The sequence below is a fragment of the Gymnoscopelus microlampas genome (assembly GCF_963454915.1).
Source record: "Gymnoscopelus microlampas genome assembly, chromosome: 7".
Taxonomy (NCBI): Eukaryota; Metazoa; Chordata; class Actinopteri; order Myctophiformes; family Myctophidae; genus Gymnoscopelus; species Gymnoscopelus microlampas.
This window is the reverse complement of record NC_139944.1, coordinates 47,110,921-47,133,725: the sequence shown is the minus strand read 5'-3', so window position 1 is coordinate 47,133,725 and position 22,805 is coordinate 47,110,921. Positions and strand designations below refer to the sequence as shown.

At 41.0% G+C, this 22,805-nt stretch overlaps 1 protein-coding gene across 2 annotated transcripts; it reads left to right on the top strand.

The window, feature by feature from the left end:
* Positions 1 to 22,630, top strand: cse1l (CSE1 chromosome segregation 1-like (yeast)). 2 transcript variants are annotated; one of them, XM_084061201.1, is made up of 25 exons: positions 1 to 99; positions 1,181 to 1,277; positions 1,433 to 1,575; positions 1,704 to 1,805; positions 3,124 to 3,269; positions 3,802 to 3,892; positions 4,500 to 4,607; positions 4,700 to 4,792; positions 5,291 to 5,458; positions 6,029 to 6,158; positions 6,626 to 6,691; positions 6,777 to 6,979; positions 7,238 to 7,322; positions 8,091 to 8,152; positions 8,881 to 9,017; positions 9,782 to 9,885; positions 9,998 to 10,095; positions 11,427 to 11,577; positions 13,198 to 13,406; positions 14,302 to 14,399; positions 16,349 to 16,434; positions 17,005 to 17,086; positions 18,674 to 18,820; positions 19,465 to 19,696; positions 21,613 to 22,630. In XM_084061201.1, the coding sequence occupies exons 2-25, from the start codon at positions 1,193 to 1,195 to the stop codon at positions 21,700 to 21,702; spliced, it is 2,916 nt and encodes a 971-aa protein (XP_083917327.1). In that variant the 5' UTR covers positions 1 to 99; positions 1,181 to 1,192; the 3' UTR covers positions 21,703 to 22,630. The 2 variants fall into 2 exon arrangements, with proteins under 2 accessions (XP_083917327.1, XP_083917328.1); XM_084061202.1 differs by having other exon boundaries at positions 7 to 93.
* The last annotated feature ends 175 nt before the right edge of the window (positions 22,631 to 22,805 follow it).

Sequence of the window (22,805 nt, the reverse complement as noted above, 5' to 3'; positions counted from 1 at the left end):
TTGAAAGGAAATTATTAGATAGCGCGAGACGACGAGCAGCACGAGCGACTAACATCCATCTACCATTACCATTCATCATCACCACACCGACTGGTAACGGTACTATATACCCTATTATACTGCTCTGATACAAATATATATATCCCGTTAAGGGGTGTTGTTGCACCAAGTCGTATTGCTGTGTTGATGTTTATAATGTATGTATGCTGTGGAATTGTGGTTGACAAAACTAGCAAGCTAATGCTAGCACTAGCAAAGTTGAGTGGGAGATGGTGAGAGAGTGAGTGAGGTGGCTATTAGTGCTAGCTGAGTGTTGGAGCGTCCATTTCGGGCGACCACATGCTAGTTTAATAACAATATAAGTGATATACCAAGTTAAAGCAGCGAACAAGACAACGTCAAATAACCTGGACACGAATTAGATGATGTCTATATAAAGTTCTGTTAGCAAGAAGAATCCCATGTGGTCCTGTTGTTGTGAGTTCTATAATGGAATGGAGGAGTTCTCTCCATTCATAAGCAGCTAAACTAACCGAGCTTTTAGAGACATCCATGCCGGTGATACTGTAGTTTAGGTAACGTTAGGAGCAAGTTGCCTGGCTTTTGCTAACGATAGCTATACATGCTAGCTTCCAGCTAGGCTAGCTACTGTCAATAACTCTACAGCTACAGCAATGACTAATGACAGCTTCAGACCGCCCCGGGCTTGGTATTAAAGCTTAAAAAGTAGTTTAAAATAGTTATTTTCACAGTTTGATTTGCGTAAAATAAGCTATTGCCCCTATTGATGTTGCAGTAGTTTGTTTATAACGCTGGATCGTCACGGGTGTGTGTGTGTGTGTGTGTGTGTGTGTGTGTGTGTGTGTGTGTACACATAAGCTAGCCAACGTTTACTTGGACCAGCAATTAGACGAATCCCAGTCATTCATTGAAGTTTGAAGCAAAGCCCCCAACATGCTTTGATTGATTTATTAGCAGTTGGGGGGAAAAAGGCACAGGAAGTACAGTTAAATACAGGGTCTTCTAAGGTGATTTTAAACCCAAGAAAGCCTATGACTTGTTAACATTGGGGTCCACTTCATACTGGTGAAGTAAAAGTGGTGCCAAGACTCCCAGGTTAATTTGTTTTCCTGTTGTATTCACTAGCATCACCCTCGACCCTTTATCCCTCTTTGTGCAGCCAGCAACCAGCATGGAGTTGAATGATGCTAACCTTCTATCCCTCACTGAGTTTATGAGGAAAACATTGGACCCAGATCCCACAGTACGGCGGCCAGGTGAGGAATTTAAACAAATGGCATTACTGTGGCCGCAGGCACAGGCCACACCGATTGTTCACAAAGAATATCATACTAAATTGATTATCGTTTTCAATGGATCATTTTACATTTATGATCCAAACCCCTGCTTTTGTTTTGTTGTTTTATTCTAGCTGAAAAGTTCCTCGAGTCTGTTGAGGGAAACCAGAACTATCCCATTCTACTTCTCACTTTATTGGAGAAATCGCAGGACAATGTGATCCGGGTCTGCGCTGCGGTTACGTTCAAAAACTACATCAAGAGGAACTGGCGTATAGTGAGTGATGTCCACCTAGTCTAGATCATCAGATGTCATTGTATTGGCAGCCCTGTTGACCTGTGGTTTGAGATGAGGAGGTATGTATGTATGTATGTATTCCTAATATTATCATCTTTGTCCCAAAGGTTGAAGATGAACCAAATAAAATCTCTGATCCGGACCGGACGACAATCAAAGCCAACATTGTAAATCTGATGTTGAGCAGCCCGGAACAGATTCAAAAGCAGGTACATCTTTCCTGTGTTCTGTTCTGTCATCAACACTGGTGTGTTATTGTCTGCAGCAGGGCAGGCATGTGCAGATTCAAGCATGGTCTGAAGGGTAACCGGAAGGCTTGCCCCATTTTTTCCGTGGACCGGTAGCCCCCACCGGTTCTTGTATTTGTTTTTACTGAGGTTAAGGTTAGGAATAAGGTTGGGGTTATGCATAGTTTTACTGGGGTTATGTTTAGGAATAAGGTTAGTTTTAGGCATAGTTTTACTGAGGTTAAGGTTAGGAATAAGGTTGGGGTTATGCATAGCTTTACTGAGGTTACGTTTAGGAATTAAGGTTAGTTTTAGGCATAGTTTTACTGAGGTTACGTTTAGGAATAAGGTTAGTTTTAGGCATAGTTTTACTGAGGTTACGTTTAGGAATAAGGTTAGTTTTAGGCATAGTTTTACTGAGGTTACGTTTAGGAATAAGGTTAGTTTTAGGCATAGTTTTACTGAGGTTACGTTTAGGAATAACCATACTTCTCCGTTCTTTACACTGGCTCCCCGTAGCGGCTCGCATCCAGTTTAAAACCCTGGAGCTAGCCTATAGGGCAGTGAAAGGAACAGCTCCTTTTTAACTCCAGGCTATGGTCAAGGCTTACACTGCTGCCCGACCACTTTGGTCTGCCGCCTCGGGGCGACTGATTGCCTCGTCGCTCAAGGGTCCTTGTGACCGATCTACACGGTCACAGCTTTTTTCTGTTCTGGCCCCACAGTGATGGAATGAACGCCCCATTGATGTCATGACAGCAGAGTCACTGCCCATCTTTCGCCGCAGGCCTAAAACCCACCTCTTCAGGAAACACTACCCTCCCTGACCCTTCCTCTTTGCTTGGCGTACTTGTTGTCAATTAGTTGTACGAGCTCTTGTTTTATTGGATCTTGTTTATTCAATACACTTGTATCGAAAGTGTTGTTTTAGCTCTTGCTCATTTGATTTTCCTATTTTGTCTCATCTGTTTAAGAAAGTAGGTAGCTGATATATTACACTTTTACTTTAGCGCTAGGTATACTCTTAGTTAGTCTTAGAATACCTATGTTGAATGCACTTATTGTAAGTCGCTTTGGATAAAAGCGTCTGCTAAATGACTGTAATGTAATCAATAAGTTAAGCTTCAGGCATAGTTTTACTGAGGTTACGTAACTTACGTTTAGGAATACCTGGTGGCGACCGTTCCGAGGTCGCCGCATTTGCCCCGGGCGGTACGTGTATTGGGGTCAGCGTTCTTGTATTCGTCTGAAGAGCCTAACCATGTCTTTGCCTGTACATTTGCTCTATATTTTCCTACAGTTGAGTGATGCCATCAGCATAATTGGAAGAGAAGATTTCCCTCAGAAATGGCCCGATCTCCTAACGGAAATGGTGAACCGCTTCCAAAGTGGCGACTTCCACATCATCAACGGCGTGCTCCGCACGGCCCACTCTCTCTTCAAGAGGTAGCATGCAGACCTGTCTGCATTATTGACATTGATATTTTCAACTTCAAATGAGCTGGTAGAGATGAGACATTTTCACCAGTTATTGGAAGTTATACATGCATTACTTATGCAACAATTATTATGGCTTCTAACTTTTGAACAAGCTCCCAGGACCGGAAGGACTTGTTTGAGGCGAAACTTGACAAGTGGCCAATTCTGCTACTGCCAGCTTGCCAGTTCAATTTGTACGAGAATGGTGACGTGTAAAGGACGCTAATGTGCATGCTCTATGGCCTCAAACACTAGCGCGCTTGCTCTATTGTCATCAAACCTCGGAAGAATAGAGATACTTCCGGGGGAGAATGCACCTGGTGTTGAGAAAGTTTGATTGAAATGAGTGGGCAGAGAAAATATGCCGCCTCCAGTTGTCAAAAGGCCTAGAGCCCTCACAGTTTTCAACTTCTAAGGCTTGAATCGCCGATTCGCTGCTATATTTCTGGTATATTTTGTTTTGCCGTATCCTGGAAATAAGCAGTTGACTTTATTTCAGATATCGGCATGAGTTCAAGTCAAATGAGCTTTGGTTGGAGATCAAGCTGGTTCTGGACACATTTGCTCAACCTCTCACCGAACTGTTCAAGGTTTGTCCAAATTGGCTTTCATGTTAAGATCATTTGTGTATATACAGGGTCCCCACGGTCATGAAATTCCTGGAAATATTTTGAAATTAGAAAAATCTTTTCCAGTCCTGGAAAAGATTTGGAATTTGTATTGTTTTTGGCATTTTTTTCCCAAAACATCTATAACATTACACAAAATATGTTTGTTTTTTTCCGAACGGGCTGCGTGATTGCAGCCTAATGTATACCGGACGTGACAAAAATAACAGATCTACAAGCTCACAACGTGTTGCAGCGTGATGCGTAGTTAGTCAATTTTTTAGTTTTTAGTTTAGTTCTTTATTTTTGCTACACTGCCTGTCTTTGGGCATTGCACATAAGAGAAGAGACTCGTTATTGCGCTGAATGTTATATATAATATTGTTATACAGGCCTGGAAATTGGGTTAAATATTCTGGGAAAGTCTTGGAAAAGTTTTGGAAATTCATTGGTAAAAATGTGTGGGAACCCTGTATATATAGAGAGCACTCATCTGCTGCTTTACATAAATATATCACAACATTCAACAGGTAATGTCATGTGTACAGTAATTGACAAGTCATCGTTTCCCCCCTCTTCGTCATTTCAGGCCACCATTGAGTTGTGTCAGACACACGCTACAGACATAAATGCCTTGAAGGTCCTTTTCTCCTCGCTCACACTGATCTCGAAGGTCTTCTATAGTCTCAACTTTCAGGTGCGTTAAAATGTGCTTTTACTAATTTACAAAAAAAAGGGGAACTTTTTTGTTTTGTTTTGTTCAATTCTCATCTCTCCATCCTAATGCAGGACCTCCCAGAGTTCTTTGAAGACAACATGGAGACTTGGATGTCTAATTTTCATAACCTGCTGACATTGGATAACAAGCTTTTACAAACGGATGTAAGTCGCTTTTCCTTTTTTTTTTTTTATCCCATTCAATCCGGGAACGCATCTCTGTCATTTTAGACTTCTTTGGCTATTTTTTTTTTAATTGTGAAAATCTTTGCAAATATTTGAGTGTGTGTGTGTGTGTGTGTGTGTGTGTGTGTGTGTGTGTGTGTGTGTGTGGGTCCCTATTACAACATATTTTGAGATCCACCAGAAGCAAAGATTTGGGTTCAAAATGTTCGATATAAAAAATTACATATATTCAAAAGATTTTGCACAAACTTTCACAATTTTATCAAAAAATAGCAGATCTACAAGCTGGTAGCGTGGCACTTGGTGCCACGCTAGGAGCTTGTAGATCTGCTATTTTTGAATAGCCAAAGAAATCTAAAAATGACACCGATTCTTTCCCAGGTTAAATGGGTTATTTCTCACAAGTATATGCCCACCCCTCCCCAGTATTTCTGTGAAATGATGACATTGACAGTTTGTTTTGTTTCCATTCGATAGGATGAGGAGGAAGCGGGCCTCCTGGAACTATTGAAATCTCAGATCTGTGACAACGCCGCTCTGTACGCTCAGAAATACGATGAAGAATTCCAACCGTACTTGCCTCGCTTTGTCACTGCTATCTGGGGCCTTCTGGTGTCTACTGGCCAGGAGGTCAAATATGACCTGGTGAGACTATTTGGCTGTATGCAGTGGTGGAAAAAGTACTTTTAATTGTTTTACTCAAGTAAAAGTATCAATACTGCATTGTAGAAATACTCTGTTACAAAAAATATTACTTGAGTAAAAGTACAAAGGTACTGGTATCAAAATGTAAAAGTAGAAAGTAGTCATTATGCAGAATGTCCCATTTCAAGTTTTCAAATGTATGAAAATCTTTTGAAAATGGCACATCTACAAGCTCACAATGTGTTGCATCGCGACGCATTGTGAGCACGTAGAGCTGCTATTTTCAAATAGACAAAGTCTAAATAGGGTTAATGTATGTTTTGTAATAATAATCAAAATCTACAAAGTAACTAAAGGTTTCAAATAATTGTAGTGGATTAAAAGTACAATATTTGCCTCAGATGTAGTAGAGTAGAAGTAAAAGTACTGAAAATTGGAAATACTCCAGTTGTACTTAAGTACAGCACTGGAGTACATTTTCATTGTTACTTTACACCACTGGCTGTATGCATTTCTGTGTTGTTTTGTTGACTTTTTCTTTAACAAAATGCCTCCACTTTCTTCTTCCAGCTTGTAAGCAATGCCATCCAGTTCTTGGCGTCTGTGTGTGAAAGGCCGCACTACAAGCATCTGTTCGAGGACCAGAACATACTCACTAGCATTTGTGAAAAAGTGATCGTGCCCAACATGGAGTTCAGAAGTAAGATGATGATTTGTAGTATTTGTTGGTGTTGATTCATAATTCATATTGATAAGTGTTGATTCATAATTCACCTTTATTTATATTGATTGATACATGGATTCAACAAACTGCACTTGGAATGAAATGTACTGTGTTCAATGACCCAAACGAGTGCATGCATTACTTTATTGCTGACCAGATTTAGGCCTGTCACATGTTCGGTATAAAATAAATGTAAAAAATAAATATAAAATACGAGGCATTATTGATTTTTCGTACATTATTGATTTTGATTATTGGTATCGGCCATTGTCAGAAATTGCTTTGTGTATTGAAGTTATTTGCCATATCTGCCAGTTTTATTTACAGGGCCTAAAAGCCACACAATTTGTTAATCGCAATTATGTGTATGACAATTAATCGTCAAGTAAAATGTCATAATCGCAACAGCCCTGACAAGATTTCACTGTTCGTTCTGTTTTTAGGTGCAGATGAGGAGGCTTTTGAAGACAACGCCGAGGAATACATCCGAAGAGACCTTGAAGGATCAGGTGAAGACGGGTGCAATTTGAGTGGAGAGTGCAGTTGTGCCTTGCATGCATTGCCCACACTAACCTAATCGCCGTCCTCCCACAGATATTGATACGCGCCGCAGGGCTGCATGTGACCTGGTGCGAGGCCTGTGTAAATTCTTCGAAGGGCCCGTCACGGCCATCTTCTCCGGCTATGTGAACTCGATGCTGGGGGAGTACGCCAAGAATCCAGGAGTAAACTGGAAGCACAAAGACGCTGCCATTTATCTTGTCACATCTCTTGCATCTAAAGCGCAGACTCAAAAGGTATTGCTTTCTAGCCTTCTACCTTTTTAAATAAGTTGTAATGGTGACTATTGCCATGATACTTTGTATAATTCGGAATTATAGCCTGGATTTGTACTTTCCGTAATCAAAATATGAAATGAAATGCTGCTGGTTCACCTTTTCCCAATACATATGATATCAGATAATCATGTGATGCAACTGGTTCCATTATAACGCCTTCATTCCAAGATACCGAATGAGCAATGTTTTTGAGTAGTGTTGACTGTTGTTTTTCAGCATGGAATAACACAAGCCAATGAGTTGGTGAATCTCACAGAATTCTTTGTCAACCACATTCTCACAGACCTCAAGTCTCCTAATGGTAAGACTTCATCTATTGGCCTAATATGGAACTGAGTCAAAATTGAGCCGTTGTTAGGGCTGTGATACCATGACCCGCCAAACATGGGTTTTGATTTAAATATTCAGTACATACAGTATATATAAATAACATCACTGGCATCTCAACGTTGGTGTAGAAAGGTAGTGTATTTTAACCTATTGAGACCTGAAGCCGATTCTACATGTCTCCTAAATCTCAACAGTATTCTGAAAAACGTATGTTTCTATATCAGTGTTGCTCAATCTTTTTCATGGCAAGGACCCCCAAAATTATTTGTATTTGGCCGCGGACCCCCATCAAAATATTTTGTTCCAGTGACCCCCCCAGAAGCAAAGATTTTAGTTACAAATGTTCGCTTTAAAATTTTTGCAGATAAAGATTTGCACACATTTTCACGATTTTTCAAAAATAGCCAAAGTGTAAAATAATGCTTTTTAGCTCAAATCTAAAAATGACACAGTTCCAGGTCTTAATGGGTTAAATTAACCACTTAGTCCTAGACCCTCTAGTTTTGCCAAAAGATTGCAGATCTACAAGCTCACAAGACATTGCGACGCTTTGTGAGTCAAAGTGGTTAAAGTCTGGCCTGTAACCTTCAAAGATCACAGAAAGTCCTAACCATCAATTATCTGTGTAAACACTGTACTAGCAGTATAATACATGGTATTATATGCGTGTCAGCCATAGTCAAATGTAGACATTGTCATGTACTGTAAGTTCAATTCCTTCTCCAATTTCTCATCCTAGTTAATGAGTTCCCTGTGCTGAAGGCGGATGCCATCAAGTACGTCATGATCTTCAGAAGTCAGGTACGATCTCCTACTTCCTCCTATTGCTCAATTTAGATGGTGTGTTAGCTTGTAGTAGGGATGATAATTTAGAATATTTCAGTCATGAAACCCAGTGTAGCCAAATGCGAAGTAGATGTACTATTTTCAGAGTAAATAACGGAGACTGGCCATTTTCTGGAGAGGTTTTCTGCAATTTCTGTTTGATGCAAAGCTAAAATAATGCTCGGATCATTTTGAAGTGACAATCCCATGGCCAACTTCCTGAAGTAGATCACAGTTAGTTTGCAGCTTCGTAGTGTCACTTAGTCCAGGCATCAGTTTAAGGGGAAAAGTCCCGTCCCTATGGGGGGAAAAAAGGTGTATTATTTATCTGTATACAGTTTAACCGATGTATCTGTAAACATGTGTGTCAACAGTTTATATCAATTTATTGATAAAAATGTATGATTCTTTGGGAAGTGACACCGTTTTATGTGTCACTTCGGTTCATTTTTAACCCATTAAGACCTGGAATGCATCTCTGTCACTTTAGGCTATTCAAAAATAGCAGATATACAAGCTCATAGCGCGGCACCGAGTGCCGCGCTATGAGCTTGTAGATCTGCTATTTTTGAAAAATCGTGAAAATTATTTTTTTCACATTGTTTTCGATTTTTTTTTTTTTGAATTTTGAAAATGTTTAGAAGCGGCCTCAGGTCTTAAGGATTTGAATGCACTTGTTGATTATCCTCTCTGTTCTCTTTCAGCTGCCTAAAGAGCAGCTGCTCCAGGCCATCCCTCTACTAGTGGCTCACTTGCAAGCAGAGAGCACAGTGGAGCACACCTACGCTGCACACGCCTTAGAGAGGCTGTTCACTATGAGAGGGCCCAACAACTCTACACTGTGAGTGTTATAATAGGAATGGTCATTATTACATTATTTGATTGATATGATAATGTGCACTCATCTTGGCTAATGTGTGATTTTTTTTTAGACTTAAGTTAACGCATTCATTGGCAGGTATTAATTAATCAGCCACTGCCAGAGGTTTTACCTTATTTTTAGTCTTTGAGGACCGTTCTTTTTTTTTTGTACAACCCGGATGTAAACAAACGATGTGTCTGTGGGTAGACGCGTCTCTCCTTTTTCCACAAAAAACATGATTTTTTTTTAACCCATTGAGAACTGAAGCCGATTCTACATGTCTCCTAAATCTCAACAGTTTTCTGAAAAACATATGTTTCTATATCATTGGGGCTCAATCTTTTTCATGTCAAGGACCCCCAAAATTATATGTATTTGGTCGCAGACCCCCATCAAAATATTTTGTTCCAGGGACCCCCAGAAGCACAGATTTGAGTTAAACATGTTCGCTTTAAAAATATATATATTAAAAGATTTTCACACATTTTCACGATTTTTCAAAAATAGCAGATCTACAAGCTAGTAGCGCGGCACTCGGTGCCGCGCTATGAGCTTGTAGATCTGCTATTTTTGAATAGCCCAAAGTGTAAAATAATGCTTTTTAGCTCAAATCTAAAAATGACACAGTTCCAGGTCTTAATGGGTTGTTAATGGATGTAGATCTACGTCAATGGCAGTCAACGTGTTAAGATTGAACTGCATTTTGGTGGATAACTCCTTTCTTCTGTGTTTTTTTTTAACAGTATCACTCCAACAGAGATGGCACCCTTCACTGAGCAGCTGCTCAACCACTTATTCAAGTCCCTAGCTCATCCTGGATCCTCAGAGAATGAATATATCATGAAAGGTAAGATGTTTGAACTGACTGAAGGGTGAAATGCTTGGCTCTGTATTCACTACATTGGTCAATGACTCACAAATGCTGAATAATTCATTTTTTGTCTTTTTTTTTTTTAAAGCTATCATGCGCAGCTTCTCCCTGCTGCAGGAGGCCATAGTTCCCTACATTCCCACTCTGATTGGCCAGCTCACTCACAAGCTCCTCATCGTCAGCAAGGCAAGCTAACCGTGATTATGAAGCAGTTTATGTATAGAAGATAAAACTGTCAGGGGGCACGGTGGCGCAGTCGGTAGCGCTGTCGCCTCACAGCTAGAAGGTCCTGGGTTCGATTCCCGCAGGGGACGCTGTGGGCGCTGGGGGCGTTTTCTCTCCTCCGCGTCATCAGTGCCCACACCCTAGGTGGGGTTGGCGAAAGGGCCTTTCTGTGTGGAGTTTGCATGTTCTCCCAGTGTCTCCTAGGGTAGGTACCCTCACAAAAAAACATGCAGTAATCCTGGTCACTACACTGCCTCCCCCTGGTCAGCCGGGGCGCCTGATGGAGGGGAAGGGAACTGGTTGGAATAACGTGTTCCTTCCACGCGCTACGTCCAACCAGGGAAACTCCCCCCTGTCAGGTGACAAGAAGGTCAGTTGGCTCTCATGCATTGAAGGAGGCATGAGCTCGGCCCTGGCCTCCCTAGGTTGGCAGAGGGAAGGTAGTGCCCAGGATTACACGCTTAGGCATTGGCACTGGGGTGAAAAAATAGGGTTTACAAAATCGTGGGATAAAAATTTAAGGAAAAAAAAAAAAAGAAGATAAAACTACCTCATCGCCCTAGGGCAGGGGTCTTCAACGTTATCCAGCCCAAGGACAACCTAGCTGAGAAAGAGATGAAGCAGGGACCCCTACTACATATTGTATAAAACTGTGTTGCAGATTAAACTTCAGTTGGATTCATGCTAATGTGTATTTTCAGATAGTTAACCTTATAAGCCCTCAATATTTAGTTTAACTTGACCATTGGCTCTGAACTTGGTCTGCTCTTTTTTTCCCCCCCTCTACACGAACTCTTCGAAAAAAGCCGATCGACGAGCTTAAAGCGCCTTGCACCGCGAGGCGTTGTAAGCATGTAGATCTGCTATTTTCAGCTAATGTTCCCATCACGCAAAGATTTTGTGGACCCCCTGTAGTAACTCTCTGAGGACCCCCTAGGGGGTCCCGGACAGTGGTGTGTTCTAGGTTTTTTTTTTTGGAGGGCATACTATAATTATTCCCTCCCACGTGCCCGGTTGCCGAATGAAATAACCACCACTCTATTGTTAAGTAGTTAATGTGTGAGTTACTTCAAAACTCCAACGGCCAGAGGTCATTATCACTTCAAGACGATAGTCACACATAAGCCTTCACCTCAGACCCCACATTATCACATGAAAAAGGCTATTTGAAATGAAGGCTACATTTTTTTCTGCCCCCAGCCCCTCCTCCTGCGTAAATCTATTAACTGATTCATTTGTATCCAAGACTTAGTTATATCTGAACTGTTCTCACATCTCAAACCCCCTTTCAGAATCCCAGCAAGCCACACTTTAACCACTACCTGTTTGAGGCCCTGTGTCTCTCCATCCGCATCACCTGCAAGGCCAGCCCCGCCACCGTCAACAGCTTCGAGGAGGCCCTCTTCCCCGTCTTCACTGAGATCCTTCAGAACGATGTCCAGGGTGCGTCAATTCTCTGCAATTCTTTCCCCCCATTTATGATCAGACCTTTGGGTGAACCAGTGTTGATTTTGACAGTACATTTTGATTTAGTCATAGTCTTTTGAATAAAATTCATATTTTAGTCATCTGAAAGTTTAGTCGACTAAAGGCAGGCTACACACTGCAGGATATTACGTCCGATTTTGCTGTCGCCGACTTTTTGGCGCTCGCCGACAAAACCTCCCGATCTGACGCGGATCGGCCTTTGATCGGTGAGATAATGCTCGCTGTGTGTGAAAGGCTCTGCGAGTTATGAGTTTATTAGGATCCCCATTAGCTGGTGCATAACAACAGCTAATCTTCCTGGGGTCCACAAATAACATAAAACATGACATTCGACAGTACATTACAGGACAATGATACAAATAGTGTACAGCGTCAATTTTCCTTCCTTCCTATTCATTTCAACCATCACATACAGCTTATTTTCTGATTCCCCATTTCCTTGGAAAGAAAAATTTAAATAAACAATAATACTAATAATTTTACAGATGTCTCCCTTCACTTCTTATAAAGTAGAAACAAACAAAAACAAATACAATCCTAATCATAGCTGTGAAAGGATGTGTGTGTGTGTCTGCGAGACGACCTGGCCGCGATTATCCGCTCTGCGATGGCTTTCCGACCGTTTTCAGATAACTACCCTGTTAGATATTCAGCTGTGTCCCAGACAGGACAGCAGTGTGAAAACCACAACGATATATGACAGCCGATTTCAAGAAATAAACTCCTGCAGTGTGTCATGCTTAACGATCAGACGACCCTCGGCCACTTTAAAAGTCCTACAGTGTGTACCTGCCCTTAACCCATTGCGACCTGAAGCCGATTCTACATGTCTCCTAAATCCCAACAGTATTCTTAAAAACGTATGTTTCTATATCAGTGGTGCTCAATCTTTTTCATGTCAAGGACCCCCAAAATTATATGTATTTGGCCGCGGACCCCCATCAAAATATTTTGTTCCAGGGACCCCCAGAAGCAAAGATTTGAGTTAAAAATGTTCGCTTTAAAAATATATATATTCAAAGATTTGCACACATTTTCACGATTTTTCAAAAATAGTAGATCTACAAGCTCATAGCGCGGCACTCGGTGCCGCGCTATGAGCTTGTATATCTGCTATTTTTGAATAGCCAAAAGTGTAAAAGAATGCATTTTAGCTCAAATCTAAAAAAGACACAGTTCCAGGTCTTAATTGGTTAATGTCATAAGATTAGATTTGTCTAAATCTACAGTTGATCCAGTCGACTAAAATGTATTTTGGCGGTGCCTTGATGGCTGGTTTTACACTTGTAAATTGCATGCTGCAAATAGCCGATATACAAGCTTACAACGCATCGCAGGCTGCAGGCGCGTTGTGAGCTTGTAGATCGGCTATTTTCAGGGCACAACACCCGAGCGCAACCAAACATAAAATGACTTCTACTGGATCTCTTCTCTACTAGTCCCTCCTCCCTGACATGTTAGTCTAGTTTTTATTTGTTGCCAAATTGTCAGTATATTTAGTCTTAGTCATCGTAGATTCGTTCTTATTTAGTTTGTCAGTGAAAAGAGGTGGTTATCTTCTTCATCTCGTTGCAGAATTTGTCCCATACGTGTTCCAGGTGATGTCCCTGCTCCTGGAGATCCACGACCACTCCATCCCCGACTCCTACATGGCTCTGTTCCCTCACCTGCTGCAGCCCGTGCTGTGGGAGCGCTCGGGGAACATCCCCCCTCTGGTCCGCCTGCTCCAAGCCTACCTGCAGAAGGGCGGAGCCACCATCGCCGGCTCTGCGGCAGATAAAATCGTATGTGATAGCATTGTCCGCAGCAGTGGTGTAAAGTAACTAAGTACATGTACTCAAGTACTGTACTTAACTCATTGAGTGCCAGAATTGCCAGAATTATTTCTATATTATGTTGTCCCAGTGCCAGAGTTTTTTTCAAAGTAAAAAAAGAGTGCTTAGGAAGCGACATACAGCCTTTTTCAGTTATACGTTAAATCTGCAAATCTAGAGATAATGATATCTTGGGTTCTGAACATGTTTTACAAAAAAAATAAACTTTTTTTTTCAAAAACACGTCAAACACGTCATTGGCATGTTGCGCCATAGCGGTAAAAACATGTGAAACACGTTAATGGCACTCAATGAGTTGAGTACAATTTTGAGGTACTTTTCCTTCTACTCCACTACATCTCAGAGGAAAATATTGTACTTTTACTCCACTACAATTAATTGAAAACGTTAGCTACTTTGCAGATATAAATCATTGTATTATAAAACCTACATTAACCAATTTAGCCCTATTTTATACAGATCTACAAGCTCACAACGCGTTGCATCGTGACACGTTGTGAGCTTGTAGATCTGCTATTTTCAAACATTTTAGTACTTTTACTTTTGGTACTTTGAGTACATTTTGATGCCAATACCTTTGTACTTTTACTAAAGTAATTATTTAATTCTGGACTTTTACTTTTAACAAGAGTATTTCTACATTGCAGTATTGATACTTTTACTTAAGTAAAACATTTTAGTACCTTTTCCACCACTGCATGTTGGGGACATACATATTGCGGACATACAATAAAAGAACCCTGTCAGGTTGTCCACCCGATCAGGGATCAATATCCCCTGTATTGTCTGGGCCCGGTATTTTGACACTTGCCTTACTTTGCTTCTTCTACCCTTCTTCTCGCAGCCTGGTTTGCTGGGGGTCTTCCAAAAGCTTATTGCCTCAAAGGCCAACGACCATCAAGGTTTCTACCTTCTCAACAGCATCGTAGAGCACATGCCCCCGTAAGTCAACCACAAGAGATATTGCTTTTATTGGAACACGATTAAAACCAGGCTTGGGCAATATACCGGTAATATCGTATATCTCGATATCTAAAGACAATACTGGTATTATAAAAAATACTGCATAGCGTCATTATACTGTACTTTATTAAAAAATTTAAATCAAAAAAATTAAAACTTTTAATTATTTCTTATTTTTTTACCTATAAACGTCTAAATTACTTATTTCTACTTACTTTATTCCGAACCGAAACTGACCCGTGGATAATTGGACCGGACGGAACCGAGAAAATATCTGGACCGGACGGAAAATATCCTAATTACTGGTCCCGGTCCGAAACGGACCCGTGCTTAGGTGGACCCGGCCCGAAACTGGACCGAGGCAAACTGGACCCGTTCCGAAACGAACCGAGGATAATTAAAATGTATTAGACCCGGTCGGACCGGGTCTCTAGACCCGTACTGGACCCGGAGCTCATTTATAGCTTGAATCACCGTGGTATTCAGATTAGCCATGTGTTTCAGTCAACTCCTGCTCCCCCCCCTCCGCCCCAACAGAGTAATCACAGACAGGCTGCGTCGCGTGCATTCTGCTCTGTGTTGCAGACAGACAACATTTGGCCGACTTTATACCGTCTGTCCCCGCAGATAATGTCCATAAACATGCTCCACACAGACGACGTTCCAACTTGCATCTTCCCGGTGGCTTTTGTTTGCATTTCATGTGCTAAAAAACCTCCATGATGTTACTACGCAGGTCGCAGGGTAGCCGCCCGGAAGACTCGCCCCAAAACACACTCGCCCCCATTTTCTTGTATTTTTTTTTACTGAGGATAAGGTTAGAAATAAGTTTAGGTTTAGGCATAGTTTTACTGAGGTTAAGTTTAGGAATAAGGTTAGATTTTGGCACCGTTTTAATGAGGTTACGTTTAGGATTAAGGTTAGGTTTAGGCATAGTTTACTGAGGTTACGGGGCGACTGTGTTTTGGGGCGACTGCAGTGCGGTGCGCGTGAGATTGGCTGCGTTTCAATCGGCTGTTAGCAGATTAAACTATGAGAAAACAGGCGATATGATTTGGGAGCGTAATTTACAACGCATTGGTCTCATTTTAAAACCGAAGGTTAAAGCGATTAATATAATAATAATAATACAAAGCTGGTCGTTGGGTCCTCACGGGTCAACACAGGTCCATCCATTTCAAATGGATCCGACCGAGAACCGTGGCAATTGGAACTGATCCGACCCGTGCCCGAGGGACATGTCAATATTTTGGCCCCGAACCGGCTCGGTTCTCGGTTCCGGGGCTCGGGTCTTCGGTTCCGGGTGTTAGTAAGGCTACAGTATAAGTTACTGTATTTGCACTCTAAGCCTAAGGTCATTTAATTCATTGTTTAATGTTTACAAGAGGATGTCATTGTATTAACCATTAAGGTTAGTTAGGCCTAGTGTATGTTGGACGGCAGTATGGGTTCGATTGACAAGTCTACTTTATTTTACCCACACAGTATTTTGCACTCAGGATTTATGCACACTGTTTTTTAACTGAGGATAAAAAACAGTGTAGCCTAATAAATGTTGTTACTTTGTTGGTACATCATACATTTTGTCCTTGGCTTGTTTCGTTATTTAGATTTTTTTTATAAAAATGTTTATATCGCATCGCATGCATGCAGACAATGTGTGCTGTCTGGCGGCTCTTATAATTCCCACTGCTGCCATCTAGCGGCGGATAAGAAATATAGCATTCAGATCATGGGGAAATTCAGTCCATCACTGGCACTATTACAACTTTTTTTTAATTGGTCGGTAATGCCGAAAAACGCGGTAACATTTAAATCAAAATACCGGTTTTAAAAAATCGATATCGCCCAAGCCTAATTAATACTCCAAGAGTTGGTAAAAATGCTGGATAAGGTTATGACTTTCTCCCTACCTTCACCCCCCCCAGAGAATCCATCACTCAGTACAGGAAACAGATCTTCATTTTGCTCTTCCAGAGGCTACAAAGTTCCAAAACCACCAAATATATCAAGAGTGAGTGCAGACGTCATAAATCAAGACCTGGATTCACATTCACACAACCAGTCCAGAATGACTTAACTGCCATCTAACGCAGTGGTTCTCAAACTTTGGCTCCGGTCCCCCAGGGAGATCCCCAGATGATTTTGAAGGGGGTCCCCAGATCTCTCTGCTAATGTGCAATATTGTTTTCTCACTCAACAGTAAACAAACCAACATACAGTATAAGTATAAAAAATTAAACAAATCAAAAAACGCTTTAAATAATTCTCAGCATTGAAAGCATGTAGATCAGCTATTTTTATAATATTCATCTCTGGAACTGAGTCAAACAAAATGTCAAAATATATATATAAACCTGGGTATACCGAGGCTAAACAAAATGATTCCTCAACTCCTACAATTCCAAGTGTTTGTCAGGGTGTGGGTTCCCCAGTTCAAATATGATTATTTTGTGGCCTGAAAAGTTTGAGAACCACTGATCTAACAGCATTAGGATTATCCAGTCTTTGTTAGCATTTCTCTTAATACACACGCTCTACTGCTCGCCATGTTTGTGTTCACAGGTATTTCTCTTCTCCGCAGGTTTCTTGGTGTTTATTAATCTCTTTGGGGTCAAATATGGAGCAATTGCTCTTCAGGAGATTTTTGACAGTATTCAGCCAAAGTAAGTGAATTTTCTGTGGAAAGTAAACCATTTGTAGGTTCACAAAAGCAGGCCTTTACTCTTGGTGTAAAGGCCTTGGAAGATGTTCATTTGTGGCTTTGGAACCACAAAAACGAGACTGATTTACGGGGAAATGGCAAAATTTGTGAGTACTTATAGATTTTGATGGGATGGCGTTGCGATGGAAAAATCACATCCAATGTAAACACCTGGATGTGAATTGTCCAGATTACCTCATACTGCCCACTGCCTCTGTGATCCAGTCGATTGGAAGAAATAATCCAGCATTTGAGTTGACAACGTGGAGAATGCCGAGTAGGCCTACATTTCAATCACAAGTTAACCGTTTGGCTGAAAATCCAATAGGCCTACAGTACAGTACTACATGTTATGTTTGAAGGAGAGCTGTCCCACTGGTCAGTAGTGTGCTTTTGACCAGCTCTGACTTATGCTGAAGTGACAGCATAATTTATTTAACCTACTTTTGCCCACTTGCTTGGCTTGATTTAATTCATTATGACTTATTTGGAGCAGGTGAGTAAGATTCCAATACCAATAGTATAAGCATTAGAAATTTATATACTCTTCCAGTGGGATTTGGCCTTATAATTTAGATCAAAATGCGCTCAGTTTTGGCTATTTTGTTTAATTCATTAATATTAGTCTAAAAGTTTCTATTAAACGTTTTCAAAAAATGTCTTGTACACGTTCAGAGAAATAAATTGCAGGGAACATCCCTAATCATCCCTAATCTGAACGGATGGTCAACAGAACCAAGTCCTTTTTTTGTTTTTGGAAGTGCTCTTAACAGCGGAAAAAGGCAGTGATACTTCTCGTATGAGAGTGATTTAATGGGTGACTAATTCTATGTATTTATATGCATGTTTCAGTCATTGGAACACTTCACTTCCCCCAAACAACCTTCATCCCTGTGAGGTTCCGATTAATGAGGTTCTCCTGTAATTATAGAAGCCAAGATGTTTTATTCATATCTGACAACCCCAACATGGCCAAAATCTAGATTTTGGAATGAAACCTATTATTATACTTAGGATTTTCAATTATGTGACTGATTTTTGTTTAGCGGGACATACGTGATTGTTGAAAATAAAGCATAGTACTCAGCAAGTGTTCCTATGAGGGAAGGTTTAACCCATTGAGACCTGAAGCCGTTTCTACATGTCTCCTAAATCTCAACAGTATTCTGAAAAACGTGTGTTTCTATATCAGTGGTGCTCAATCTTTTTCACGTCAAGGACCCCCAAAATTATATGTATTTGGCTGCGAACCTCCAACAAAATATTTTGTTCCAGGGACCCCCCAGAAGCAAAGATTTGAGTTAAAAATGTTCGCTTTAAAAATATATATATTTCAAAGATTTGCACACATTTTCACGATTTTTCAAAAATAGCAGATATACAAGCTCGTAGCGCGGCACTCGGTGCCGCGCTATGAGCTTGTATATCTGCTATTTTTGAACGGCCAAAAGTGTAAAATAATGCTTTTTAGCTCAAATCTAAAAATGACACAGTTCCAGGTCTTAGTGGGATAAAGACCGTGTTAATTCTTCTGGATATTGTGTTGCAGAATGTTTGGCATGGTGTTGGAGAAAATAGTCATTCCAGAGGTCCAGAAGGTGTCTGGCCCAGTAGAGAAGAAGATCTGTGCTGTTGGCATTACCAAAGTCCTCACTGAATGCCCAGCCATGATGGACACAGAATACACCAAACTGTGGTGAGCAATTCAGCCTGAAGAAAGTAAATTGTCCTCTTGTCATGCAGATGAAAAAAGCCTCCTACACATGGCATTATTAGTTTGCAGTGGTGGAAATTAACTAAGTACATTTACTTAAGTACTGTACTTACGGAAGTACAATTTTATTTGTACTTCCAATTTCCATACTTTTACTTCTACTCCACTACATCTCGGATCCAAATATTGTACTTTTACTCCACTACATTTATTTGAAAACTTTGGTTACTAGTTACTTTCTAGATTTTGATTGTTATCACAAAACACGCATTAACCACTTCAGCCCTATATACATATTGGCCATTTGAAAATAGCTGATCTACAAGCTCACAATGCGTCGCGTCGCGAGCTTTTAGATCTGCTATTTTCAAAAGATTTTTCATACATTTGAAAACTTGAAATGGGACATTCTGCATAATGAGTACTTTTACTTTTGGTACTTTTAAGTACATTTTGATGCCAATACCTTTGTGCAAATGTTGAACTTTTACTTGTAACGATAATGTATTTCTACATTACAGTATTGATACTCTTACTTAAGCAAGAAATGCGAGTACTTTTTCCACCACTGTTGAGTTTGTAAATCAAAGGTTGATCGTATGGTTTTATCCCGTTTCTGTTTTCAGGACCCCTCTGCTACAGGCCCTGATCGGCCTCTTTGAGTTGCCAGAGGACGACAGTACCCCAGACGACGAGCACTTCATCGACATCGAGGACACGCCGGGTTACCAGACCGCTTTCTCTCAGCTGGCCTTCGCCGGGAAGAAGGAACACGATCCCATCGGAGAGGCCGTTGGCAACCCTAAGATCCTGCTGGCCCAATCGCTCCACAAGCTTTCTACTGCATGTCCGGGACGGGTACGTTTTTTGGACACGAGGGACCATATGTTTAGACTCGTGTTTTATGTTTGCGGTCAATTGGTGTTTAAACCCCATTAACCCTTTAAAGACCTGAAGCCGATTCTACATGTCTCCTAAATCTCAACAGTTTTCTGAAAAACGTACGTTTCTATATCAGTGGTTGCTCAATCTTTGTCAGTCTTTGTCAAGGACCCCCAAAATGATATGTATTTGGCTGCGGACCCCCATCAAAATATGTTGTTCCAGGGACCCCCCAGAAGCAAAGATTTGAGTTAAAAATGTTCGCTTTAAAAATATATATATTCAAAGATTTGCACACATTTTCACAATTAAAAAAAAATAGCAGATCTACAAGCTCGTAGCGCGGCACTCGGTGCCGCGCTATGAGCTTGTAGATCTGCTATTTTTGAATAGCCCAAAGTGTAAAATAATGCTTTTTAGCTCAAATCTAAAAATGACACAGTTCCAGGTCTTAATGGGTTAAGACCTGAGGCCGATTCCACAAAATGTCTTTATAAACTGTTTTTTGAAAAAAAAAACTATGTTACTATGTCAGTGGTGCTCAATCTTTTTCCTGTCAAGGACCCCCAAAATTGTATGTATTTGGCCGCGGACCCCCCCATGTGAAAATATTTTATTCCAGGGGGTCCCAGAAGCAAAGATTTGAGTTAAAAATGTTCGCTTTAAAAAGTATACATTCAAAGATTTGCACACATTTTCACGATTTCTCAAAAATAGCAGATCTACAAGGTCATAGCGCGGCACCCGGTGCCGCGCTATGACCTTGTAGATCTGCTATTTTTTGAGTAGCCCAAGTGTAAAATAATGCTTTTAAGGTCAAATCTAAAAATGACACGGATGCTTCTCCCGGTCTTAAAGGGTTAAAAAGATAATTTCGGACTAGCCTTTTCTTTACCTTTTTTATATGATGTTATTGTGTCTGGTACAGGAGAACATTTGCATAACTCCATCCCGAGTCCACCGCAGCTAAAAACCCGAGCGGACGGTCCGTGTGCTAGATCGCACATTTTTATCGCTATTTTATTTTATTTTTTTGTTCATGTTGACAGAAACCTCGCCCACGGTGTTTTTGTCCCAAATAGGCCGCCGTAGTGTTTACATGCTGACTTGGATGAAGTCACGGGTGAAATCTCATCTCGGGAGACTTCCGGAGGGGCGCGTCTAATGCAAACACTGTGGCTAGGTTTCTGTCGATATGATCGTCGGATATCAAAAATAATACGCGGCTCGTCCCAAATTCTCCTTTGTTTACATGGTTTCAACAATATAATAACAGTTCGACCCAAGTCTTCATTCCATGTTATTTCCTATTAACTCTCTCAGTGCCAAGCCCCGAGTTATCCCGAGTTTTATCTGAATGCCCTCAGTGCCAGAACGACAAATCCCAAGTTTTTATTTAATGTTGTTTTATAGACCGTCACGGTCTGATCTTGAATCCGAAGGGAGCAGTAAAACTGTAGCACAAATGGATACGGAAATAATGGATTTAGCGTCATTCGGTTGCCGTCGACTCCATGTTTGTAGTTTTTTTTCTTTCGCCTGTATCTCTGTTCTTTTTTTTGTGTCCATTTTTCCGAGGAGACGCGTGTTTCCAACGGCCTGTAGCAAAGGGGACACTTGCTCCGGATGCAATGTTTTGCTTCCGGAGCAATAGTCAGAGACTCCTGCTCCGGAAACACACAGTGAATCGATCGATAAATATGGATCTAAACTTTTATGACAACTTTAAAACTACTAAAAAACGAAAATCGCTTGGCACTGGGTGAGTACATTATGAAAATACTCTGGCAGTCAAAGAGTGTTAATGGCACTGTGCCAGGCCACGGATCACGTCATGCTGGGACACGGCAGCACAGTACTGATTCTCATCTCGTCTTTGTGTTCCATGGCAGGTTCCATCAATGATCAGCACCAGTCTGGATGCAGAGGCCCTCCAGTACCTGCAGGGTTACCTACAGGCGGCAACAGTGCAGTTGGTTTAAAACAAATAAGAATATACTGCACCAGGAGTGGGCACAACAATGTCCCCTGAAGCAAAGTAGAGACCGGCTTTGACTGAATGAACTTAAAGACTGTACATGTTTGGTTTCTGATGATTCTAACGGATACACCAGGGATGGTATGGCTATTCTGCTTGGATTTGGGATCCATGTGCTCCTCTGAGGGGGGGGATTTTTTTTAAAGGATTTTTTTTAAACAATTGGGGCGTAAAAGAAGACAGGATAGTTGACTACATTGAATTGATTTCATTACTACTTGTTGTTTATGCGTTATTTTCTCGCATCATAGTGGCAAGTTGAAAGGCTAGCTTCAACAAGGATTTGGGTTGAGGTTTCATCTAACAAATGTGTCTGTTTGTTTCAATGACGGTAACTGACACAAGGTTCAGAGGTGTTCTGGAACGTTGATCGTAGCATGGCCAGACGGTCAGGCTACTGATGCATCTAGGCATCCAAGTTCAGTGAAAGGGCTAAAATTGGGTGGAATGATGCAGGAAAAAATCTAAATAATAACCGCTTCACAAAACCGGTGCAAACACTTAAGGGCAGTCCTTCATATGGGATTGTATCAGGTTTGTTTTTCAAAGCTTAGGTTTGTTACGATCGTTTCTCAGGCATCCAAGCCCATTCGTTGAATTGCGATACTTCCCACACGTATCAGTAGCCTAGGTGGAGATCTCTGATCGTTTGGCCATGTGAGGCTAATGTGTATCCGATGAGAAATGTTTTCTTTGTTGTTTGTACGCCTAAATTCCTATTTGTCTGTCGAATACTGTAATCTTTGTGTTTCCAACATACAGTAATGCTTCATCTTTTTCTCTGCATGTAACCTAGCTTTGTCTTCAATGTCTGATCTTTGTTTCCGCACTGTTATGTGAATAAAAAGAGGCACTTGTTTAGCACACTTACATTTCAGTCTCTTGACCGTCGAAACTGCTGTCATCGTATTGCGTTTATCCTGGGTTGTTGAGCTGATTATAATACAGACATGCAAAAGTGTCACTTTTCAGCTACAGTCACCTTTTTGAACCCAAATACGGCAATTGTGTGACACCTGACCCGAAAGAAAACATGTTGTCACCTTT

Excerpts from the sequence above, each read along its gene's own strand:
- cse1l (XM_084061201.1), top strand. The coding sequence starts at position 1,193 with ATGGAGTTGAATGATGCTAACCTTCTATCCCTCACTGAGTTTATGAGG. Across the intron at positions 14,400-16,348 it reads ATCGTAGAGCACATGCCCCC|AGAATCCATCACTCAGTACA; the intron begins GTAAGTCAACCA and ends CACCCCCCCCAG. Across the intron at positions 17,087-18,673 it reads TTTGACAGTATTCAGCCAAA|AATGTTTGGCATGGTGTTGG; the intron begins GTAAGTGAATTT and ends ATTGTGTTGCAG.